Source organism: Mastigoproctus giganteus, chromosome 10, assembly GCF_048544385.1.
Source record: "Mastigoproctus giganteus isolate SK-2022 chromosome 10, ASM4854438v1, whole genome shotgun sequence".
In the NCBI taxonomy this organism is placed as follows: Eukaryota; Metazoa; Arthropoda; class Arachnida; order Uropygi; family Thelyphonidae; genus Mastigoproctus; species Mastigoproctus giganteus.
Window position 1 is genome coordinate 51,143,819 of NC_143584.1, and position 26,967 is coordinate 51,170,785.

At 40.4% G+C, this 26,967-nt stretch overlaps 1 protein-coding gene across 1 annotated transcript in view; it reads left to right on the top strand.

The window, feature by feature from the left end:
- The window catches only part of LOC150079033 (twitchin-like), a 2,795,346-nt gene that overhangs the window by 61,026 nt on the left and 2,707,353 nt on the right, over nucleotides 1-26,967 (top strand). Inside the window, exon 2 of the mRNA XM_090382361.1 lies at nucleotides 16,567-16,588. Coding sequence (XP_090238487.1) covers nucleotides 16,567-16,588 — 22 coding nt within the window. The remainder of the gene's footprint in view (nucleotides 1-16,566; nucleotides 16,589-26,967) is intronic.

Genomic DNA, 26,967 nt, shown 5'->3' on the forward strand with positions numbered 1-26,967 from the left:
ATTCATTTTACTGATGCCTCTCACAGCCTTAAACACCTCAATCAAATCTCCTCTAAGGTGTCTAGTTTCCAAACTCTGCAACCCACATATTCAAAGTCTTTCTTCATATGGACACCCTTTTGCCGATCTCACCAGGCGAGTTATTCGTCTTTCACCCTTTCAAGAAGCTCGACGTCTATCTTTAGGTGCGGTCTCCATACTTGAACACAGTATTCCAACAGTATGTGGACCACAACAGTATGTGGTCTAACAAAAGCCACAATGGCTTTTGTTAGACCACACTAACAAAATAATGGGATTATCACGTCCCTATCTCTACTTGCAAAAGTTCGATAGATCATTGATAGGACACCATGGGTCTTCCTTGCAACCTGTTTACAATGCTCAGAGAATTTCATGTCTGACCGTATCGTAACACCCAAGTCCCTTTCCTCCAGTACTGGGTTTAGTTGAACTCCACCAAGTGAATAAGTTATTTTGGGATTACTGTTTCCCAGGTGTAATACCTTACACTTTGTTGGATTAAAGCATAGCTGCCATTTTTCTGACCATTCCTGAAGTCTATCTAGGTCTCTCTGAAGAAGCTCAGCTTGATAGTGATCATTAACTACTCTACCAATTTTAACATCATCTTCAAATTTAGACATCACGCTCACTATCCCTTCATCGATGTCGTTTATGAAAATTAAAAACAACAGTGGTCCTAATACTGATCCTTGGGGAATCCCACTTCTTACATCAACCCAATCTGAGGAATAGCCATTTATTACAACCCTCTGCCTCCTGCCCTGAAGCTATCCTGCTATCCATCTAAGGATTTTCCCAGTGATTCCAACCTGTTCCAGCTTATAAAGCAACCGCTCATATGGAACTGAGTCAAAAGCTTTGCTGAAATCTAAATAAACAATGTCTAAATTATTTCCTAAATCCAGCTCGTGAGTTACCCTTTCAAAATAGCGAACCAGATTTGTTAAACATGATTTTCCCTTTACAAAACCATGCTGAGTATCCTTGAGAATTTCAATTCGATCCAAATGATCCTGAATTCCACCCTTGATCATTGCCTCCGTGATTTTCCCTACCACTGAAGTCAGACTGCCAGGTCGATAATTTCCCACTTCACTCTTAGAGCCACCCTTATGTATTGGAGATACATTGGCACTTTTCCAATCCAAGGGAATCTCCACAGAGTCTAGTGATGCTCGCATAATTAGCCTCAATGGTTCAATGAACTCACTTGCCGCCTCGCTTAAGATTATAGGGTATATTCCATCAACTCCAGGAGCCTTACTGGCCTGTAGGCTCGAAAGTTTTTTCATTAAATAATCTTGCGAAATTTCAATATCATTAATTACATATTTTTCAACTTCGCTCCCACAATTTCCCATTTCCACAAAAGGGTTTTTCGTTTGTAAATATCGATGCCAAATAACTGTTGAGTTCATCTGCAACGGCAGCTGGTGTATTTAATATTATCGCCTTTCCCTTACGTAAAGGTTCGATCTGGTTTGTCCTGCTCTTCTTGGCATTTATATATGTGAAGAATTCCTTATCCCCCTCTTTGCTCTGTTTGCTAGTGATTTCTCATAAACTGCCTTTGCCTGTCGAAACTTTTCTGTGGCTCTATTACAGATAATCTTGTAGCTGTTATAGGCTTCAGTACTTTTTATTGCTCTGTAACTTTTCCATGCCACCTTTTCTGCTCAAGTAATGTGGCAACTTCACTATTCATCCAACTTGGAACCCTACTCGTGGAGTACTTTTTTAATGGTAAATACGCATTCAAGGCTTCTGTGATTAATATTTTAAAGGTATACCATAATTCAATTGTATTCGCTCTCTGTGCGATATCTATCCAGTTAATAGAGGCCATGTAGTACCTTAAGGCATCGTAATTTCCTTTTCTTAAATTATAACCCATTCCTTTGCCTTTTACTACTGCTACCTCTCTCTTCATCATCCATCGTAGAACTCCGTGATCACTTCCTGCTACTGGTTCCTCTACTGTCAGCCCTGTTATGTCATCTGATTCATGGGTGATGATGAGGTCTAGGATATTCTTTTCTCTAGTATTTTCTCTGACATGTTGATACAAATAACAGTCATCTAGTTGATTTAAAATTTTTGTTCCCCATGGCGAGTTTCCTTCCCATTTACTCCAATCAATTAGAGGCAGATTGAAATCACCAATAATAAGACATTGACGCTTACTTGCCTATTCCATTTGCATGTAAAGGCTTTCGTCATAATCGTCACAATCATCTGGTCTGTAGATTACTCCTACTCGCATTATACCTTCATTTCCAACTGTCTCACACCATACAGATTCTATACTAGCATGTGAAACGTCTGAATCCAGGAAAGCTATCGTCGCACTCAGGTTGCTTCTGATAAGAAGCATTACCCCACCACCCCTTCTATCTACCCTATCCTTCCTAAATGCATTATATAAGCCATACTGAAACTCATCATCCCCAATTTCTGGGTGGCACCACGTCTCCGTAAGCCCTATTATGTCCGCGTTACTTGTTTTAACCAGCAGTTCGAATTCGCTCATTTTATTTACGACACTTCTAACATTACTATATAAACAGTTAAGACTTACTGTTCTTGTATATTTAACTACCCTAACAGAACCCTTTAAGTTTTTTAGGCTCTTTTCGCTGTCATTAGCTACTCGCTCACTTGAAACGTTTCTGCCCACAGAACATCTAGATAATATGTCCAGTTGGAGTAACAGATAAGAACTCTTGAGGTATGTGCAAGAGTTACTTTGACCAATATTATCAGATAAACGCTTGTCAGTATTACCCACATCCCCCCCCCCTAACTAGCAATTTCCCTGAACTTTTAAGGTATCCTCAATAATACTGGCAAAAACTTTTGCACCACCTTTGTTTAAGTGTATCCCGTCTCTACAAAACAAATTTATTCTACCAACGAGTGTGGGCCATGTTGATAGAAATTTTCCCCTTAAAGCCTTGCAGAGTCCTTCAAGTCTTGAGTTAATCCACAAGGCTTTTAACATATAAACCCTCCTATCGTGTCTGAGTAGAATTGCAGACACATAGACATTGTGGCCTAGCTCGCAGCATTTCCCCAATATGGTCCTGTATTTTTCCAACAAATCGTCAGATCGTGTACGTTTAATATCATTAGTCCCCACATGAATAATAATATTCTCTTAATCTCCCTTAAAATCTGACAATCTGTTGGTGACATCATTAATAGTTGCTCCCGGCAGACATACTCTGGTTCTACCCCACCTATCCTTATTACAAAAAATATTCCCCGTTTCCCTGACAATGGAGTCTCCTAATAAAACAATGTCCTTTTTAACCAGAGTAGTTTGCACTTGGTTTTTCTGTTTTGAGGCCCGAATCAGGTGTGCATCACGTGGTAGGTTGCTGGAGTCTTGAGTCCCCTGACGAGCTCCCAGATGCATTATTCTCGAAGGCAAGCACCCGTTTTTTCAGGGTCTCAAATTGTTCCATCAGTGCACCAAATGGTAATTTAAGATCGGTGCACTCCTTACATCGATCACAAAGAAAAGAATCCCCAGGTGAGCTATGATTAGTCACCAGGTCGACCTTGGAAAACATACCTCAGGTTCCGCAACGGATTAAATCATGACTCACCTGTAAATCGCCATCGGCTATTTCCGTGTGAGTCACGATACCCTGTGACGTGTTTAAGGCAGATCTCGTAACTACCATTATAAAATTAGCTAAATATCAATGAAAATTAACTTTAAAAAATTATATCTATAATATTATTAAAATCAAACTGTTACAGGAAAACCTATAACAAAATAATCCAACAATATCTAAATAAATCAAATATTTAAAAGCACTAATCAACAATCCACTTAACTGAGGAGCCCTGAAGAAGCGCGTCCGCTCACCTCGAATGCCAACACTGGAATCTGGTGTTCATAAATGTTGCAAGCATATTTTCTTTTGACTGCTACGTTTATTATCCTTCTGTAATATTTCTTCGGAAATGCCATCGATGTTTCCTTTTTCTTTTATTTGGATTACACTATCTTTGTTTTATTTGTAAAAATGAATCGTATTTTTACAAATCTCTCTCTGTTTCTTATAACGTTTATAATTTTAAAGAAAACAAAAAAAAAAAAAAAACAGAAAATCATTTGGAAACAAATGAAGAATGCATTTCAAGAAAGATGAGTTTTGTTCATAGCAAAATACTTTAAAAGTCCATGAACTCATAAAAACTGTAATGAACGCTTTATAGTGTCTTCAAAAGACTCTCATAGGAGTAATGATTACGGCGCCGTAGCCTAGTGGTCAGGCGCGCGGTTGTATAAGTACACGTGCCTTGAGTGACCGGGTTTGAAACTCGTGACTGCTAAATACGGTGCTGTTTCTTGTATTCTGTCTATCTTGTGAACTCCTCTGACCGTTTGGTCTTCTCGGAGTAGAAACAGAAAATTTATTATTTATATTCCGTTCAGCAAAATGACTATGACATTCAATTCAGGTGAAAAATGACTGTAGTTATTCTTATTTATTTATGTATTTTATTTTATATAACTATATGTGTTCCTATCTAATAAGTTATGTTCGATGTATGTATGAGCCACCCTCCTAGATAACTTCTGTACAGGGGTGCTTGATTAATAAACTAATAATAATAAACAAAGCTGAACGGAGGGAACACAGTTAAAGCCATAAACACCTATGCACCCCAGTGCTAACATACTCCTTCGGGGTCATAGATTGGACTAACACCGAGCTGGAGGATGTCATGAGAAAGACAAGGACAATGATGACCAAGAGCCGCCAACACCACACGAAATCTGCCGTGCAGAGACTGACAATTGCCCTGAAAGAAGGAGGAAGATGCCTGATAGACCTCATTGAGCAACAGAAGACAGCTGTTAGTTAACCTCAAGGATTTCCAGAAGCACACAGTTGCAATCCAGCAGGCCCTAACGAAGATAGACAAACGGTATACCCCACTCAACCTAAGCGAGGAGTACCCCCAACCAGGAGGCATAAACGAAGCTAGAAAGATGGGCAGAGAAAACACTCCATGGCAGACACTACAATGATCTCCATCAAGGTCACATAGATAAAATTGCTTCCAATGCATGGCTCACGATCGGGACGCTCTTCCCCGAGACTGAAGGATTCATGCTCGCCATGCAAGACCAGGTAATCAACACCAGAAACTATACAAAATACATCGCCAAGGAGCCCGGAGTGCTAGATGACACATGTCGACGATGCCACCTGGCCTCAGAAACGATCCAACACATCATCGGGGATGCAAGGTGATCACCCAGACTGGGTACACTTCATAGACACGATGCCTGAAGAAAGTGATGAAAGCGAACCAAGCAACGTCCTTGGAAAACGTTTCGTTATATCTTCATGTCCACATGAAGATATGGAGATATAACGAAATATCATTAAGGTGTAAGTTATATTGTTGTCATGCGGTACCAGAGGGTTTCCCCCATCTCCGCGTTGCTTTCTTTGTGGGTGTACCAGTTTGCTGGGAATGCCGGAGGTTTTAAAGTGTGTGGGTATTGTACCTGTGTAATATCGTGTATCGTTGTTCATCTAGTCATTTAGCCGCTGGACCCCTGTTGGAGTCCAGCGTTGCCCCACCTTCGCCCCGTGGAGGCAGACCAGGAACCCAGTGGACTTAAGTTACTCTGGCAAGTTCTGCCGTAATTTCCTGTGATTTCGGCGGCTAGAACCTAACAAAAAAAAACTTATGCAGACATACACATATAAGAACATACATATATCTGAACATAACGAAACAGGCCTACGCGCTCTGGATTCATGAGGAATTTATTGTAGCTTAAACACAGAGCGTACAGATAAAGCAGAAATATATGAGCTTTCGGCTATATGGTAGCCTTCATCAGAATTAAAATACATGAATGGCAGTTGGAATGAAGATGTGCACTGCCAGGTGCGTGAGACGCGAGGTTTAATTGTTTGTTGACGTCTGTGGCTGTGACGCATGATGACGTGGCCAGCGCTTGTCCAATGACAGAACTACTGACTCTGTGATCGGGTTGACTTGGCAACCACTGTTCCTGTTTAAGGATTTATCCGAAGATTTTATATTTAACGATTCCAACCAGGTACGTTTTAGGTAATGGTGGGATCTGTCTACCACCACGACATCGCGGTGTGGGTCGATGTCGTGGTGGGTTGTCCAGACATGTTCGGCGATAGCTGAGTGTTCTATATCCGCTAAACGGATCGCTCTTTTGTGCTCCGAGAGACGTTTCTCGAGTCGACGTCCAGTCTCTCCGAAGTAGCAGCTAGTGCAGTCACGGCAAGAGATGCGGTAGACTAAACCGCTCTGCAGAAGGGTGGGGACAGGTGTTTTCACGTTGGAAATGAAAGAACGCAGTTTCCTGCCTGGGAGCTGGATGCACTTTATTCCGTGCGTTCTCAGGATTCTACCGATCTGTTGTGACAGGTTGGGGTAGTATGGGATGAATGCCCTCGTGGATGGCTCCTCACTGTTGGTGTTGTAGCTGGTCGTCACGATGTCACGTGTCTGTAGATCACACCTGTCGAGGACGTCAATGGGGTAGCCACACCTCGTAAGGTCTACTTTGACCCTAGTTACCTCTTTGCGTCTTTCATCAGCGGAGCTGGAGTGTGTCCAGGCGCGAGTAAGCAAGGTTCGGGCCGTGGAGAGGAGGTGGCCTCGCGCGTGTGCTGACCGGAAGTTGGTAAACTGGCCAGCACACATGGGCTTACGATAAACTGTAGTCCTCAGGTATGTGCCTTCACGTCGGACAAGTGTGTCTAAGTATGGTAAAGAGTTGTTCGACTCCAGCTCAATCGTGAATTTTTTATGAAGGGCGATAGTGAGTTGAGGTATGATAGAAGTCGCTGACCTGAGTCTCTAGGGATGACCACGAACACATCGTCAACATAGCGACACCAAAAGGCGATGTGATCAGGTGCGTGTGCAAACGCACGTCCCTCTAACTCCTCCATCACGATGTTTGCTGTGACTGAGCTGACCGGGGAACCCATGGCCGTGCCATGTATCTGCTGGTAGACTGAGTCATTAAATATGATCGCACCCCCTGTTAAGCACAGTCTGAGGGCGGTGGAAATGTCATCGGGTGTGAGACCAGTTCTTTCGTTGAGGGTTCTATCATTGTCCAAGAGTTGTTTTGCACAAGAAATGGCAAGTTCCACAGGGATGGAGGTAAAGAGCGATATGACGTCGAACGATGCCATAACTTGATTCTGCGAGATGGATACAGTGCGAATCCTCTTTATGAATTCAACACTGTTGGAAACGGTGTGGGTGGTCTTGCCAACCAGAGGAGAAAGAAGTCTCGAGACAAATTTAGACAGCTCGTAAGTCGGTGATCCACAGCAGGATACAATTGGTCTCAGTGGTGTGTCTTCTTTGTGCACTTTCGGTAGGCCGTAAAACCGTGGGATCTGACATCCGGAAGCACGGAGGTGATTACGGGTTGACTGTGTGATCTTCCCTTGTTTCAGCCAACTGTTGACGAGGATATTCACCTCTGATTCCCATCGTTCTAAAACTCTGTTGGGGTTGATGGTCAGGGGTTTGTATACAGTAGTATCCCGTAAAAGTAGTAGCGCTTTCGCCATGTAATCAGTGTGATCCATTACAACCGTACGGCGGCCTTTGTCTGCCGGTAGAATGACGATGGACGAATCCTGTTTCAATGCCTTGAGGGCAGAGAACTGTGTACGGTTGAGGTTAGAAGAGACGGGGCGAGCACGGTGTAGAACTGCTGCAGTCTTCAAGCGGATTGTGTTGGCTACATCTTCTGGGAGGCGTGATAAGCTGGCTTCCACACCTAAGGCGATGTCGGTGATCGGCGGGTGCTTAGGAAGAACGGCAAACGTCATGCCAAGAGTCAATAAGTTTACTTGGTCCGCAGATAACTGTTTGCTGCTTAGGTTCAATACGAAGTCCGTGGAATTAGTGAGAGGGGTATTACATTGGCTGCGCAATTGACGGGATTCATTAATCAAATTACAAAACTTACGTTTCTGTCGGGTACAATAAAGATCTGATTCTCTGATGGCCTGGTGACATAAAGTGTTGACCACATCGGTGTAAATTCATGTATGTACATGTATTTATGCATTTTAATTCTGATGAAGGCTACCATATAGCCGAAAGCTCATATATTTCTGCTTTATCTGTACGCTCTGTGTTTAAGCTACAATAAATTCCTCAATGAATCCAGAGCGCGTAGGCCTGTTTCGTTATGTTCGTACTATTCTTGGCCAACCAGCATACGACATGGTCGTGAGACTACAGAAAGATTTTATCTTCATAGCCCGTAGTAGACAACACCTGAGGTTTGCGCATAGGTGCAAAGCTAACGAGATTATACCGAAAGGGTTTCGCTACAAACAACCGTTTTCTAATGAGCGCATGAGACGTGCCTGTCGGAACTTCGGCCTCAAAACCCTACGTATATGGATCGGCTGCCTCCATCATGACATACAACGTGCTTCAGCGAGCAAGGCAACCCTAGTAGCCGACCTTAAGACTCTGATTCCCGATCCCATTTACACCGATGTGGTCAACACTTTATGTCACCAGGCCATCAGAGAATCAGATCTTTATTGTACCCGACAGAAACGTAAGTTTTGTAATTTGATTAATGAATCCCGTCAATTGCGCAGCCAATGTAATACCCCTCTCACTAATTCCACGGTCTTCGTATTGAACCTAAGCAGCAAACAGTTATCTGCGGACCAAGTAAACTTATTGACTCTTGGCATGACGTTTGCCGTTCTTCCTAAGCACCCGCCGATCACCGACATCGCCTTAGGTGTGGAAGCCAGCTTATCACGCCTCCCAGAAGATGTAGCCAACACAATCCGCTTGAAGACTGCAGCAGTTCTACACCGTGCTCGCCCCGTCTCTTCTAACCTCAACCGTACACAGTTCTCTGCCCTCAAGGCATTGAAACAGGATTCGTCCATCGTCATTCTACCGGCAGACAAAGGCCGCCGTACGGTTGTAATGGATCACACTGATTACATGGCGAAAGCGCTACTACTTTTACGGGATACTACTGTATACAAACCCCTGACCATCAACCCCAACAGAGTTTTAGAACGATGGGAATCAGAGGTGAATATCCTCGTCAACAGTTGGCTGAAACAAGGGAAGATCACACAGTCAACCCGTAATCACCTCCGTGCTTCCGGATGTCAGATCCCACGGTTTTACGGCTTACCGAAAGTGCACAAAGAAGACACACCACTGAGACCAATTGTATCCTGCTGTGGATCACCGACTTACGAGCTGTCTAAATTTGTCTCGAGACTTCTTTCTTCTCTGGTTGGCAAGACCACCCACACCGTTTCCAACAGTGTTGAATTCATAAAGAGGATTCGCACTGTATCCATCTCGCAGAATCAAGTTATGGCATCGTTCGACGTCATATCGCTCTTTACCTCCATCCCTGTGGAACTTGCCATTTCTTGTGCAAAACAACTCTTGGACAATGATAGAACCCTCAACGAAAGAACTGGTCTCACACCCGATGACATTTCCACCGCCCTCAGACTGTGCTTAACAGGGGGTGCGATCATATTTAATGACTCAGTCTACCAGCAGATACATGGCACGGCCATGGGTTCCCCGGTCAGCTCAGTCACAGCAAACATCGTGATGGAGGAGTTAGAGGGACGTGCGTTTGCACACGCACCTGATCACATCGCCTTTTGGTGTCGCTATGTTGACGATGTGTTCGTGGTCATCCCTAGAGACTCAGGTCAGCGACTTCTATCATACCTCAACTCACTATCGCCCTTCATAAAAAATTCACGATTGAGCTGGAGTCGAACAACTCTTTACCATACTTAGACACACTTGTCCGACGTGAAGGCACATACCTGAGGACTACAGTTTATCGTAAGCCCATGTGTGCTGGCCAGTTTACCAACTTCCGGTCAGCACACGCGCGAGGCCACCTCCTCTCCACGGCCCGAACCTTGCTTACTCGCGCCTGGACACACTCCAGCTCCGCTGATGAAAGACGCAAAGAGGTCACTAGGGTCAAAGTAGACCTTACGAGGTGTGGCTACCCCATTGACGTCCTCGACAGGTGTGATCTACAGACACGTGACATCGTGACGACCAGCTACAACACCAACAGTGAGGAGCCATCCACGAGGGCATTCATCCCATACTACCCCAACCTGTCACAACAGATCGGTAGAATCCTGAGAACGCACGGAATAAAGTGCATCCAGCTCCCAGGCAGGAAACTGCGTTCTTTCATTTCCAACGTGAAAACACCTGTCCCCACCCTTCTGCAGAGCGGTTTAGTCTACCGCATCTCTTGCCGTGACTGCACTAGCTGCTACTTCGGAGAGACTGGACGTCGACTCGAGAAACGTCTCTCGGAGCACAAAAGAGCGATCCGTTTAGCGGATATAGAACACTCAGCTATCGCCGAACATGTCTGGACAACCCACCACGACATCGACCCACACCGCGATGTCGTGGTGGTAGACAGATCCCACCATTACCTAAAACGTACCTGGTTGGAATCGTTAAATATAAAATCTTCGGATAAATCCTTAAACAGGAACAGTGGTTGCCAAGTCAACCCGATCACAGAGTCAGTAGTTCTGTCATTGGACAAGCGCTGGCCACGTCATCATGCGTCACAGCCACAGACGTCAACAAACAATTAAACCTCGCGTCTCACGCACCTGGCAGTGCACATCTTCATTCCAACTGCCATTCATGTATTTTAATTCTGATGAAGGCTACCATATAGCCGAAAGCTCATATATTTCTGCTTTATCTGTACGCTCTGTGTTTAAGCTACAATAAATTCCTCATACATATATCTGCACATATACACAACATCAATACATATATATAAATATATACGGATCCATGCAGTCGTAATTACTTTGGATGTTTGCATACAGCACGTGTGCATGCATTCATCTGGCAGGAGCAGGGCAGTGCGTGGGATAATTAGGCCGAGACTGGACGAAGGTTATTTTTGGGCTTGATTAAATTTAGTATGTAGAGCGTTCGCGTTGTGTATAGGTCGTGTGGGGGGGAGGGGGGCAGAAGTATGGGGGGCGACAGAGGAGATGCACCCAGGTGGTCAGTGAGGCATGCTCATGCTTCACCAGAAGGAAAGGTGGGGTAGCAGGGGGATGATGCGACTGGTCGTCTCGTCCCCCTTCCAGGAAGGGATATTAAAGGAGAGCCAGGCTAGTGCTTGGCTCAGGCTGCCAGAATGGCTGCTATTCGTCCTTCATTCAGGACGAATGCCCGTTAAAGTGTGTTTGGGGTCAAACGGCACCAGGGGTTTACCCCATCTCCTCGTAGTTTACATTGTCAGGTGATACAGTACGCTGTAAAGGCTAGAGATTTAAAAGTGTGTGTGGATAATGTTTAAGTGTGGTGTTTTGTACCGTTGTTCCTCTGGCCATTTAGCCGCCGGACCTCTGCTGAGACCAGACGTTGCCCCACTTTCGCCCCGTGGAGGCAGACCGGGTACCCAGTATTCTAAGTTCACTCTGGCAGGTCCTGCCAACTAGTTTCCTGAGATTTCAAAAAAAAAAAAAAAAAAAAACGCACGCGCGCAGTTTAAATTCGATTGCAAATGGATGGCGCTGAGCATGAAAAGAGGTCGAATATTTGGCGAAAAAGTTTTGGTTCGGACTAAATTTTGATGTGTGAGGTGGTGTACGCCTAAGTTGCAGATAGAGGGGGGGAGACTGAAGACTGGGGGAGAAAGATAGGAAGAATCTGGGGTAAATAGAGGGTGAGCACGACAAGGGAGCCGGCTCAGATCGCCAAAATGGCAGCAGTTGGTCAGCAGTTTGTCTCATCAAAGGTGCTGATGCCTGGCAGGTACTGATACTAATGCCAGCTGTCTTTCAGTGCAACTGCCATTTGTGGGATGTAGTCTCTCCATGATCGGTGCCGGAGATCACATTATGTCTCAGGATGTCAGGTCAGCGTTTAGGCGATTACTGGGGAGCCGCTCCGTCCTGGGTGGCTGGCATTTCCGGGTGTCCATGTGATGATATCTTTGCCAGTTTTCTGACCCGTGAATTCCAAGTTCGGGAAAAGTTTCGTCTTTGGGTCTGTCTGTTGAGTGTTCTAGTTTCTTGGGGTGTGGTTAGTTCTAGTCGTTGAGTCTTAAATCCGTGTGAGTAAAATGCTCTCTAGGTCCGATGAGGAAACGAGGGTTACGTTTTTTGCTGTTGCCTGGATTACGGCACAGGGAAGGTCCTTCTTCTGCCGAAGAGGTCTTGCGCAAAATTGGTTAAGACCTTATAGATGTGTTCTTCTTCCAGTACACGGTCCTCCTGATTTAGTAGCATGTACTGGGTTTCTGTAATTAGACGGCAGCGTAGGTCATCATATAGATCCAGTGGTGCATCAGATGCTCCCACGTTTCTGTTTGTCCACAGTGGCATAGGGGTGTATTGCTTAGCCCAAAGTCTGCTAGTTTCTGTCTGATGGCAGTGAGCAAATAAGTGGTTAATAGTCCTGGTGAGAGCCAGTGCAGATAAATTGGATATACAGAGTGTACTTTCGGCACAAATTTTCTGGTTATTGCACCCTTTGGTGAATTTTACCATCGTGTTTGCCAGGTTTGTTGGAGGTGCAGGGTAATTCTCCTTTTTTCTGTTTTGGTGTCATTTGTGAGGTCTATCGAAAAGTACAGGCAAGTGGCAGTTGGTCCTTTGGAGAGATGGTAAAGGAGTCCGCAGCGAACGACTTCCAAGTCGAGAGGGAGGGCGCCCATGAGGACCTGGAGTGCGTGGGTGCTGACTGTATTGCATGTTCTGGATATAGTGAGCAGAATGTCCGTTAAGTGCGTCGACAGTTTGTAGGGAGATGGATAGCATGGGTTTTATGGCAGAACTGCTTCTCACAAGCCCACTCACACCACCAAACGCTAGACATTTGCTGGGTTGCTATCCGATCGTTCTTGGATATAGAACAGGCAAACAGGTCTTAGGGCGACGAGTCGAGTTACAGTCTTTAGATCAATCTTGCGAGGGGTCTTGTGCGACTCTGCTTTTCGTCGTTCGGACGAGAAACAGTCCCGTACAAGAAAAAATAATAATAATAAAAATCGAATTATTTATTACGAGTCGGAACAAGAAGAGACAAGCAGAAATCGTTGGACACGCAGATCAGATGTTAGGGAAACAGTGCCATAGTTTGTAATTTTGTAATTTATTTTTGCACATGTATTTCTTTACTGGGCACTCCTTATTGTACTGACTCTGCAATTAACTGATTGTATTAACTATTGTACTTGTTCAACAAAACCTCCAAGCCTGCAATAAACACAAAGAAGCTTATGAGTCTAAAATCCAAGCCAAACAAGCAAAAAAAAAAAGTCTGTTATTTGTGTTTACACCACCAGGTAGCTCAGTTCTTCTATTATTAGGCAAAACAACTAATCTTCCATCATTATAGGAAGTGGTTATGTTTCAGTTGCTACTCTTTGACATTTTGACATGTAATTTTGCTAATTAATAACAGATACTTTTCATTTTTGTGAACACTAGTGATGATCGTATTTCAGCAAAAGGTTGGAGTATGAAAGCCTAAAAAGAAAGTTATACAACATAATCATACTATCCACTCTAACATATACAGCCCAAACATGATCTTTGACAGCAAAACAAGTAAATAAACTTAGAATGTGCCAATGAGAAATGGAAAGAAGTATGCTGAGTATGCTGGGTATAACCAAAAAATACAGAATGAAATCTACTTCCATCAGACAATAAACTAAAATCAATGATGCCATCAAGACATCCAAGTCCTTAAAATGGAAGTGGGGAGGACATCTCGCCAGAAAACAAGATGACTCGTGGGATAAGCTCACAACTGTTTGGCTACCAAGAAAACGAAAAAGAAATAGAGGAAGACAAAAAACCATGTGGAGAGAGAGTTAACATCCTTTATGGCACCACTTGGACAAGACTAGCATTGAACAGAGATGAATGGAGGAATTCGAGGGAGGTTTTGCCCAGCAGTGGCATTCTACAGGCTAACACAACAACAACAACATGTAAACAAATTTAATTAACAATTACGATTTCGAATGTTTTTTTTTTCCAAACCAAATTTAATTTAAAAGATGCATGCTTTTTGTTTTTCAGTTATAATATACGCATAAAATGAAGGGGAATGTGGCAAAATTGGTAAATTTGGAAATATTGACAATGTAGATTACACAAATGATGAATTTTATGTACTGTTACAAGAATCTGTAATACGATATACTGTCAGATACGTGTTAAGACGGCACTTGAAATGACTGCATCTAGGCGCTAGTTCTCAAACAGGGGATTTCTAGGAGGGAGAAATCGGGGCGAAAAACAAAGGCGGCTGGCTCACTTGAGGCCTACTTTTCCTTCATAGTTTTGGTATGGAGTGGAAAGCAAAACTGCCTGTTCTTTTTTGTATTACTTTAGGATCTGATCCACTGAAAATGTGAACGAAGATCACAAATAAGTCCCACACTGCTGGTTTTTTTTATTGCCTGGGACAGTTTGTTCTGCACCCTAAACGTCGTCTGCTTTTAAAAAGTGTCCACCCGAAATGCCTATATTGTAACGACAAGCTGGAGGTCAGCGAGGTCACCAAAAAGCAAGGAATTCTGAAAGAACAGAAGTAAAGGCAACGTGATGTTAAAAGTTAATTATTTATTAATTACTTTTTATGCCAGTGCTTCGTTCACTTCGAATTCATACCCGAAGGCCTCAGAAGAAGAATGATTGTAGAGTCAGTTCAAAGGGATAAAATTGTATTGTATGACAATGCACCTGAAGGTCCATTTTGGCTAAAGCATCCATTTTACTCAAAAGCGCTCGCATCCAGAGCGGCATAGAGGCATTTTTTATTGCATAGACAAGATCCGAAGTTGCCCCTTCTCGATTCTTCGCAAAAAAAACCCCAGGAAATATAGTTAAATTTGTTCAGCGACCTCCGCTAATACAGTCAACCGTGGAATCTGCCCGCTTCTCCAACGCCCTGATCGCAACACAGAATTCCTTAACCGTTTTATTCCCCGAGGATTAAACTGTTGAATATTGTTGGCTATTGTTTAAAAAAAAAATGCTAACGCAGTGCAAGCTTTTCCGATGAATGAGCTCCAGACGGCGGCATAAAATAGCTTCCTGGATTATTTCCAACAGCTTTACAATTGCTGGAAAAAAAATATCTTGTTATTCAAGGACTAAGGCAAATTACAGGTAGGAAATATTTCAAGAGATGCACATTTGCTCATTTTCAGGGTAAAAAAAAAAAAAAAACTATGAAAATTAAAGTTAATTAATGACTTCCTTTATGCATCACTGTTTCTTTGTTTGTTATTTGGTTTTTAAGAGCATTACCAACTAAGGCCATATTATGCATCACTAATCTGGTCTTTTATATCGAAATCCACTCTTCAGGCTGTCATGTCGGCCGAATATTTTCTTATCAGATGGTTAAATAATAAAATAAATTTTCTGTTTTTATACTCTGGGACGACCAAGCCGTCAGAGGAGTTCGCATGATAGATTGAATACAAGACACAGCACCGTATTCAGTAGTCAAGGGCTTGAACTCCGTTCACTCAAGGCACGTGTACTTAGGCACCCGCACGCCTGACCACTAGGCTACGGCGGCCTCCGTATGGACCTCCTAAATGCCAAGCTAGGATACCAGCTGTACCAACAAATTGAAATAATACTTGTTACTCTTCGCTGGCAGCGCAAAGCGATTCAGTATTTTTTAACTCTGATCAATGGCCAAAGTGTCTTCTTAATATCTGGGATTTCTTCAGTGGCGAATTCCACCCAAGACTACTAGAGCTACTTCGTATTTTCAATCTAAACTTTCCAAAATAAACAGATGTGATTCTTTATTCATCACAACTCAACCATCAAGCTAGCTATTTCCTTCGATCTTGACCCTGATGTCTGGATTCACGACAAGGTTTGCAGAAATAGTATTTTAAATTCATTCATATCAGACTTTTAATTTTTGCAGAATTGTTATCTCCATTGTCACCGAGCTTTTTTATTTTATTTTTTATATATTATATACATTTTTATTTTATTTTATTCCTTTGTTAGAGCCACATTTACCTATTTTATATTTTATTGTTATCACTCAAATTTTGTAAACCTCCTTCTACCTTGACTGTACCAGAGTATTGGTACTCTTACTTTATTGGATGGTTATATAATTTAGAACAGGGTTTCTTAACCTGGGAAACTCACTCGCCTCTCGGGGAAGGGGAGAAGGCCTTCCAGAATACACAAAAATGTGATTTTTGCTTCTGTTCCTTTTTCGAGTTGCAATGGACAAAATGTACCTTTTAAACAATAAGGTTTTTTTTTTAAATTGAATTTTTTTGACTGTATTTTTCTTGGAAATTTTTAAACTAGAATAAAGAAGGGAGAGGTGACTGTACAAAAATGTTAAGAAGCCTTAATTTAGAATATAATATATTTCCATTGTAGTTATTAACCTGTCTTCCTCTTCTTTTTTTTTCAGCTGAAGAAGAGCCAAAGAAACAGTGAGTTGACCTTTGGATATCTTTTATTTAGGTTTTACTTAATTGAACTTACCGCCTCAGGATGTTGCGTAACTTGGGACGATAAGTTGTTTTTCTGTTAACTTTTCAAATTCTGTTTTGTCGATATGATTCTGTCTATATCCTTATGGAGTTGGAAAACATTTCTGAATCAATTCAGTTATGGAATGATGGTCAAGGCCCCTAGAATAAACCGAATTTATGTCTAGACAAGTCAAGGCAACTTCCAACTGAGATTCTGCCGCACATTAATCAGATTATAATCTGATTAATGCAGCAGAGAAATATAATTATATTTTGGAAACAGAAGCATATAAACAGTTGCTTTTTAGCACAATGCTGTCTGCTATAATCGTTTTATCAATTTTTAAATTAAAAAATAGACTCAAATTAGTGTTTCAAACATCATTATTTGAAAAATTTTTCTTAGATCTCCTTCTATAGGAGCCTGTGTATGGATACTTTATCTAGGGCCCATGAACGGATATTCTGTGTAGGCCTGGAATTTATAAATGTGCTTCTGGTTCTGGTTATACTTAGAGATTTATGCGAGATCTCAAATCTCGCATAAATCTATATTCTCGCATAATACTAGATTCGAAATGATTTCACCAACTTCAGTAAATCTGTGGGTTTTTTTTTTTTTTTTTTTTGTTATTCTTGAAACACTGAATTAGTCTCGATAATACGAAGCGAACAGGACCAGAGCAACTTGGATTACCGAAAGTTTGGATTCTTCGTAATCAGTAAATTTTAAAAAAATTCATTTTTAAGTTTATTTATTAATATCAATAAAAAATCATATAAACTAATGAAAGGAAAGATAACAAATTTAGTTGTCTGTGTGCTTGAGATAATAACTTGCGCGGACTATAGCATTCACATTTGCGATATCGCGCTCGCACGCCGCATAAAAGAATGTAAAATAAATTAGTGAAAAACTAATTCTGTAGCAGTTATACAGTTAGTGTTTCAAAATATCCCCAACCAGTATTTAAAATTGTAGTTCTTCATTCAAACAAAAAAAGTTTAACATATTTTCTTTTTTCATTGTGATAAATTTCTTTTTTGAAATTTAGAGCTTAAGCAATGTGGATATTTTCACATAACATAGCTATGATTGATTGGATTGTGATTATTTGATAATGATAGCCATTTAATATTTTTCTGCCCTGTATTTAAACTGAAATTGACAATACTCTGACCGTGGCTCGTAGGCAGTGGGAGTGATGTTATTTGTTAAAAACCACTTTTCAGCAAGATTATAAACACACAGTCTCTATAATCCTGTTGAAAAACTTATGCCTAAAACATAGGGCTCAGTATTCTTTTACGGGCATAGTATATCTTTTAAAAATACTGCGTAAATAAAAATTGTCATCGTATAATTCGTGAATGTAGTGTGGGAACTAGGTCTTTATTTCTGTTTTATTATTTATTTATTTATATATCTGCCTCTTGTACTTTTGGAACCCAGTAGGTAGTTATAATTTTTTCAAGGAAAACAACTGGTACCTCAATCCTCTAAAGCCTAAAAGCTATCTGACTGGTCGACTATTTTATTTTTAACCTTTCTTGTATCAGAAGATTCCCGATTATGAGGTTTTATTTTCCCTCAACCAGGACATATCTCAATGTATTTTTCTTAGGGCTGTGTGGATTTCTCTTGAATAAAGAGACATATTCATATTGTAACCATAACAGAGATTTATTTTCACTACCAAAATTTACACATACAATTACATCAATCTAAATGAAATGTACAAATATATTCACCACTTCCTTCTCAAACATGTACACATAAATCGGTACTTCAAGCAAAGAAAATATAGCTTCTGTACCAAATATCTTTTTAATCCTTCAACGCACACATAAATAAGTTAGTATGTTATATTCTTTCGGGTTGAGCTTACATGTTTAGTATATAATATATGAAACTCAATGAACGTGTGGCACCTCGCACCTCAGATTTTAAAATAATATCTACCTGATACATAGCCGCACCGGGTTATTCCTTTTGGAAAATGAATAGACACCACCAATACTACCACTACTACTACTACTACTAATAATAATAATAATAAATAAATAATAATAAATGGATAAGTGATTTGCATTTCTCCAGTACAAAAAATATAAATTTTCTTATCAGACTTAAAAGTGAATTCGGATTTCAAAAATGACACAAGAATATTCTAAAGTGGGGAGGAATAGGAGACGTAAATAATAATATCGTGTGATTTGAGTTGTTCTGGGGAGAAAGGAGCATTTGGTAAATCCAATCTCTTGTAAGTCAAATCAATTATATTATTAACACGGAGGACGAATCAGCAATCCAAAAGTTCGTCCAGCAACGGTAGATATTTTCTTGATGGGTTGATTCATTATTGCACAGTTTGAAGTGCAATCATTTTTCCTTCGGTGTCAGAGAGAAATGATATTACAATTTTACGAACTTTACAACGTTGTAGAAGTATACACCGTTACATTAAGTTTATACGTTTACAAGAAATAAAATTTAATGTCACCTGCATAAATGATTTGATATCAGTAGGAAACAAATTTAGCGTAAAGGTTATTAACGTTGGGTGAAAAGTGGGTAAGAATTCCACTGGCATCTGGAAGTATTAAAAAAAAAATAAGGCTCAAGGAAGAGACTTAAGGAATTCCGGTTAAAAATATACATTTTCTTTAGAAATTAACAGCATACATTTTCTGATAAATTACAACAGTTACGTCGTCGAATAGCCAAGAAAGAATAAGGCCAGTTAGGTTGTAAAAAAGTGACTTCATTTTTAAAATGTCGTGGTCGATGGATGCCCTGGAAAAATCTAAACAGCATCTTCCCAATTCTCCCCTCCCAGACATCATCAGGGCAGATTGCCAAACCTCGTTTAGTCGTTACACATCCACCAGGCCAAAAAGTCATGCAAATCTGCAGACAAAATAAGAAAGAAGGTTGTGTAAACAGCACACTCAGGTATAGCATTACGGAAAGAAATATACGAAATATTTTTATATTTTCCTCATGCACAAAAATGTATGCTGTCTTGACTACTAATGCATAGAATATGTGTATCATTTATTCATTTTATGGAAAATTTAATGCTGATAACACTTACTCTGCAGAACAAAGGTTTGAGAGTTGTATACGTCCAGTGGACCACCAATGTAACGAAAGTGATGCTCAAACATGTACTCATGTTCTACGGTATCCTGTTATAAATATTTCTATCCGTCACTTCAATCAAGATGACAGCTATTTAAATTGTATTACCTTTACACACTTGATATTTGCAGTCTGATATAAAATGTTTTCAGTAGGAGAAAACAAGAGATTCTAGCCTATTTTGATGCGACTATTGCTATTTCAATCCATTATACAGAAACAAGGCGGCCACCATTATATGCACTGAGTGGAAATAAATCATGGGATACCTACTGAGTAACGGGTAGGCCCACCTTTCGCCCGGATAAGGGCAGACACACGGTGAGGCATTGAGTCCACTAGTTCACGAAAGCATTCCACAGGTATTTCCATCCATGCTTGCTGCACCGCTGTACATAATTCCATCGCATTCCTGTGTGGAGGATCCACCCCTCGAACGGACCTTTCCAGAGCATCCCAAATATGCTCCACAGGGTTCATGTCCGTTGAAAGGATTAATTTCCTTTTTATTTAATTTTTAATTTCATTTTATTATTTTTATTTATTTATTAATTATTATTATTTATTTATTTAATTTTTGTTTTTATCATTGTTTTGTTCGGATTTTTTTTTTTTTTTTTTTTTTTTGGCTGGTGCAGCATAAGCCATAGGCTTTCTTGCACCATACGGCCGTTATTAATACTAATACTAATACTAACGAGAAGGCCATTCCATGGTGGTAAAATCTGCGAAAAGTCACCACGGCTCTGTTGGGAGGCACATTGTCCTGCTGGAAGAGTCCATTGCCCTTTGGGTGCACGATGACCATGAAGGGATACAGATGGTCTACAAGGATGGACGTGTAACCTGGACCGTTCAGAGATGCGTCTAGACATGCGAGAAGTCCCAACGTGTACCAGTTGAACACACCCCAGACCATTACCGACCGTCCACATGCCTGAACAGTTCTTTGTTGACATGACGGGTGCATAGCTTCGTGCGGTTTCCGCCAGGTAGACACCCTCCTTTCCGCTCGAAATAAATGGAAACGGGACTCATCGGACCAGGAGACCCGTTTCCAATCATCCAAGGTCCAATGCCGATGTTCTTTCGCCCGGTTGAGGCGTAGAGTCCTGAGTCGTGGTGTTATCAATGGGACTCTTGGTGGGTTGGCGGTTCCCATAACCTATTGCTGCCAATGATTGTCTGACGGTCTTGGTGGAGACGTTTCTGGCACCTCCCTCGTTGAAGTCGGGGGTGATTTGTGCCACTGTCTCTCTCCGGTTGACTGACACAATGAGAGACAGACGTCAACGGCAGCGTTCATCCACCACCTTCCTCCGCCCACAGCGCTGTCCACGATGAGATGTTATTCTGGAAATAGCGTATTCCCGATACACTCTTGATAATGTCGAACGGATATAGTGCAATTTCTGTACCACTTCCGCGATAGAGTGATCCATGCGTCGGGCACCCACTATCATACCTCTTTCAAAGTCGGTTAACTCACGACGTTTATCCATACTGACATCAAATTATCCGTGTACGTGAATGCAGTGATACATGTAGCTATATACCCGTGGGTTCGTCCACTAGTGAGAGGGGTGACAGCGTCGCATTGCCCAGGAACCAGATATCCCACTAATTCTGACCTTTCAGTGTATTATAAGTGTATTATAATTTTCAGTGTATTATAAGCGGCAGCCCTTTAGAACCCCTGTGCATCTACTTCGATCCAAACATAATTTACAGTACATATTAGGGAATTGTAAGTTAACAAACCTTGCAGGGGAAGTAATTAATATCTTATAAAGTTAAAAATATAGTCCGAAATTAAACTTTCATCAACCGGTGAAATACCACCACTTTGCTTATTGGAGGCTTGAAGTGGTGAAACCCATGTTTAGTCTCTAGAGCAAAGTTTCCGGCAACCCCCTCCCCCCATACTTCTCCTTCAACCCATGCACGATACTAAGTACTATAGGTTTTGATACCTTTCGTGTTTGGGGTTTTCATAAAAAAAAAAAAAAAAACTGAAATTAAATTATGCTTTGACTTTTGATTTACATTTACTACGAACAGTGGTAGCGTAATTGCGCGTATGCCTTATTCGAAACAGTATTTCTTGTTGTTTTTACTGTTGTACATTAACGAGTAAAAATCGAAAATAATTCCGTCATTTAAAAAAGTATTGCGTTTGAATAAACTATAATGCAAAGATTCTCAAACTTTGCTATACCGCGACCATCTAAATTTAATGATAAATGAATTTGTGTAATCCTCATAAATAAATTAAATAAATATGAAACCGCCTTGCAATCGTATGGTATTAATTTTATTTGGCTTAAGAGTTTGATATGAAATAAAATCCCACTTATTTTTAATAATGAATTTTTTTATTAGTATATCAAATAAAATAATGAAGAAGCCTTACAACTTTATAGAATAAAGCTGTTGCATTGGGGGGGGGGGGGACACATTTAAAACCGGAGCCATAATTTAAAAAAAAAAAAAGCGATCCATCTTCTTTTTTATCGCGGTTTAAGAACGTCTGATATAACGCGTGTCAGTTTTAAGGCAGTTTTAGGATAACGATTTACATATTTATTCTTTTACTTCTTTTTTTTTTTAAATATGTTGAAATTCCATATCATAATAAGGCCGATATCAACAGTAAATACTGTATATGAAGGTATCGAAATATTCCTTTTAACACACCACTTTATTCGAGAAGAAACTGGATAAGCAAGAATTGCTTACAGTAAGCTTAATGAGAGAGGTACCAGACGAGTGGGCATGCCTGGCCTTTAGCTACTTCAGCACATTTCTGTGACGTTTTAACACAGTGGAAAACATGTATAAAATGTCTTCCTCGTCACTTGCTGCCCTGTTCTGTATTTCTTAGCTAATATTAGAGCAGTGTAGGACGAGTGTGGTGTCGCTGACCGACCATTTTGTGTGTAAATGAATTTTGCAAACCGCTGATCACTAACTATTTTTGCAATACAGTTGATAGATAAAAGGTTTCATTTCTGGTTTATTTTTCTGTTTAAATTTATTCTTTTCTTTTTGATTCTTGTGGTCACATCTTAATAGTTTCGAAAGTAAGTTATGAGGGAATTTTATTTATTACTTGTATTTATTACTTTAGTGTTCAAAACTCAAGTTGTAGGTAACAAAAGTAAAATAGTCTTTAAAATAACTGACACAAATTAAAAAAATATTGTTATGGAAATTATATCATTTATTGTGCAATTTTACTTATTAATTCAAGTAAGAATTAAATGAATAAAAATTGCCATTCCTGAAATATGTAAGTTTGTAAAAGTATCAAACTTGTCTGAATAAAATATATGTATATATATATCAAGTTTATGGCAGTATTTATAAATACGAGGGATTTCCGAAAAGTAAGGTAACACATTTTTTTTTTCTTAATAATGGTGAAAGGGGATGAGATGAAACGCGGTGGCCAGATAGACCCGTTAATAACGTTAATAACATTGTAGAGGCTCAGAGTTCTCTGAGCCTCTACAATGCTCAGAGAACTTCATGTCTGACCGTATCGTGACACCCAAGTCCCTTTCCTCCACTACCGGCTTTAGTTCAACTCCGCCAAGTGTATAAGTTATTTTGGGGTTACTGTTCCCCAGGTGCAATACCTTTCACTTTGCTGGATTAAAGCATAGCTGCCATTTTTCTGACCATCCTTGAAGTCTATCTAGGTCATTCTGAAGAAGTTCTGCTTGGCGGCGATCGTTAAGTACTCTACCAATCTTCACATCATCTGTAAATTTAGATATCACGCCCTCTATCCCTTCATCGATGTCATTTATGAAAATCAAAAACAACAGTGGGCCTAATACTGATCCCTTGGGAACCCTACTTCTTACATCAACCCAACCTGAGGAATAACCATTTATCACAACCCTCTGCCTCCTGCCCTGAAGCCCTCCAGCTATCCATATAAGGATTTTCCCTGTGATTTCATCCTGTTCCAGCTTATATAGTAACCGCTCATGTGGGACTGAGTCAAATGCTTTGCTGAAATCCAAATAAACAATGCCGAAATTATTCTCAAAGTCCAGCTCTTGAGCGACCCTGTCAAAATAGCCAACCAGATTAGTTAAACATGATTTTATCTTTACAAAACCATGCTGAGTATCCTTCAGAATTCCATTTCCATCTAAATGATCTTGAATCTAAACGATCCTATCTAATTGATGCAACTTGGAGACATGGAGACAACTGATCATTGTCTCCATGATTTTCCTTACTACTGAAGTTAGACCAATCGGCCGGTAATTTCCCACTTCACTCTTAGAACCGCCCTTATATATTGGAGATACATTGGCACTTTTCCAATCCAACAGAATCACTGTCGGGTCCAGTGATGCTCGCATAATTAGCCTCAATGATTCAATGCACTCACTTGCCGCCTCCCTTAAGATTATAAGGTTAAATGCCATCAATCCCAGGAGCCTTACTGGGCTGTAGGCTCGAACGTTTTTTCATTAAATAAACGTGTGAAATTTCAACATCGTTAATTACATTTTTTTCAACTTCACTTCCAGAATTTCTCATTGACGTGAAGGGTTTTCTTTCTGTAAATATCGATGCAAGGTAACCGTTGAGTTTATCTGCAACTTCAGCTGGGGTATCTAATACTATCTCGCGTCCATTACATAAAGGTACGATCTAGTTTGTCCTTCTCTTCTTTACATTTATATATGTGAAGATTTCCTTGCCCCCCCCTTCCTTCTTTGCTCTCTTTGCCAGCGATTTCTCATAACCTGCCTTTGCCAGCCTAACCTTTTCTGTGTATTACAGATCACTTTGTAGCTGTTGTAGGCTTCAGTACTTTTTATTGCTCTTAAAAGTTTATTGCTCTTAAAGGTTCAAAGTCATGCCGTCTTTTTCTGTTCAAGTAATCTGGCAACTTCATTATTCATCCAACTTGAAATCCTCCTCGTGGATTTCACGAGGAGGATTTCAAGTGTACCAAATTCAATTGCATTCGCCCTCTGTGAGATATCTACCCAGTTAATAGAAGCCATGTAGCACCATAAGGCATCGTAATTTCCTTTCCTGAAATTACAACCCATTCCTTTGCCTTTAACTACAGCTACCTCCCTCTTCATCGTCCACCATGGAACTCCGTGATCACTTCCATCACTTCCTGCTACTGGTTCCTGTGCGGTCAGCCCTATTATGTCACCTGGTTCATGGCTGCTGATGATGATGTCTAGAGTATTCTTTTCCCTAGTACTTTCCCTGACATGTTGATACAAATAGTTGATACAATCAACTTACATGTTGATACAATCATCTAGTAGATTTAAAAATTTTGTTCCCCATATGGAGTTTCCCTCCCATTCGTTCCAATCAATTAGATGCAAATTGATGCTCTTTGGGGAAAAAGAATGGCTGTGAAGGCTTTAGCCTGAAACAAGTATAATGTCCTAACACATTATGCCATGAGGTACAGGATGAAATCGTTGAACCTAATATCAGACTTTTTAAGGAGATATATTTGACTCCCAGTTTCCTCTATTGGAAAACAAAAAGAATTCCCTCCAAATAAGAGCACAGCTAGTGTAAAATTTCCTTCTGGTAGGATACTTTTCAAATAGAATAATCCGTAAGTCACTCCCAAGACGTGATTCTCATTGGACATGTACGGGATTCACGAGGCAAATTTCGAATCATCAGCCATCTCTCAGAATCTTGCATCAGGTAGAGGATCTTAGCCTGAAAGAATTCACTTCAATATCAGTAAGAATAGGCCTTTATCCATGAGTTCAAAGCCAATTTGCTTGCCTGCAGTCCGATTGGATGATCCTGGATCATCTGTTGACTGAATGTTATTTGATTATTGAACTAGTCTCGATACATCCGAGACATTGTCGTACGTCAAAATCTCGGTAGGATTTTCACGGACACTGCCCATGCGTAGCTTTCCTTACTCATACCATCGCGTCTGGCGCCAACCAACATGTCAGGTTCAAAGTCATTTAAATCTTTCGTCTTGCCCATTGTCGCACTGAATTGCATTCATATAACATCCTTCTGAAACTGCCCACCTGTTTATATCTCATGGAATGAATATGATTCTCTTAAGGAAATTTTCATTTCATGAAAGGGTTAGGTGTACCTATTAAAGTTGTCACTTAATCTATATGGATTAAAATGAAAATAAGTAAAGCTTAAAATTCTTATGAAAGAAAACGAAAGGCTAACTGATCTAAAGCTGCTAAACTTTAGTTATACATGTTATTGTAGAATCCGGTAAATCCTATAATTTACCAGTTTGCACTAGTAAAATCTCGAAATTCGGATTTTGCCAAGCGTTTTGGTAAAGGATAAAATCCTAGAATTTACCTTTTGGTTAAAGCCCGAAATATCACTTTTTACTTTATATCCGACTTTTACCACTTTGATACAGTAAATCCTTATTTACATTTGCAAATTCGTTTTGACAAAAGGATATTGAAGGCGATTTGTAAAAACCAATTCAAAATATGTGAAGTTATTTTTGATGTGAAACGTCTTTACGCGTAATCCCCAAATTTTTGACACGGAGTAAACTGGCAGCATGTATGTCACAAAATCGGGTGACGGAAGTAATACGTCATTGTCCCCATCACACCAGTCGGCTGCGACGAGCGTACCAGTCTCCGCCTGGTACTGCTTCAGTGTGGAGTGACTAGTCAGCGTCACCTCATTTATGATAACTTGAGTTCTACTGGACCGATTTGAAAAATTCAAAGTGATTTTCTTTCGTCATTCTGGCAAGAAAAATATAAAATTTTCAAATTGTGAAAAAAAATATAATAAATAAAATAAAACATCATTTTAAACTGCCATAGAAAAACCGGCGCCGAAAGATAAAAAGCTTATAAGGCTCGTTTAAATGTCTCTAAATCGAAGAAGAAGATTGCGAAATCAGCTGTATAACGTCAACGTGAATGACGAGAACGTGCAAAAATGATGAAAAATTTTTCTTCGGCTAAACTAAATCAGCCATCAACAAGTCATGACTAACCATCGGCGAGCTTTGTTAGTTCGGATCTCTAGCTATTTAAAAGTCAGGACCATTGGCAAGCTCTGTTAGTTCGGATCCACATCCGGCGCTACATATTTTCCCCTCTATTAAAACGTTTGAAACTTTCTGAAGAATCCACTCCTGCTTTGCCTTATTTAAATTACAGCA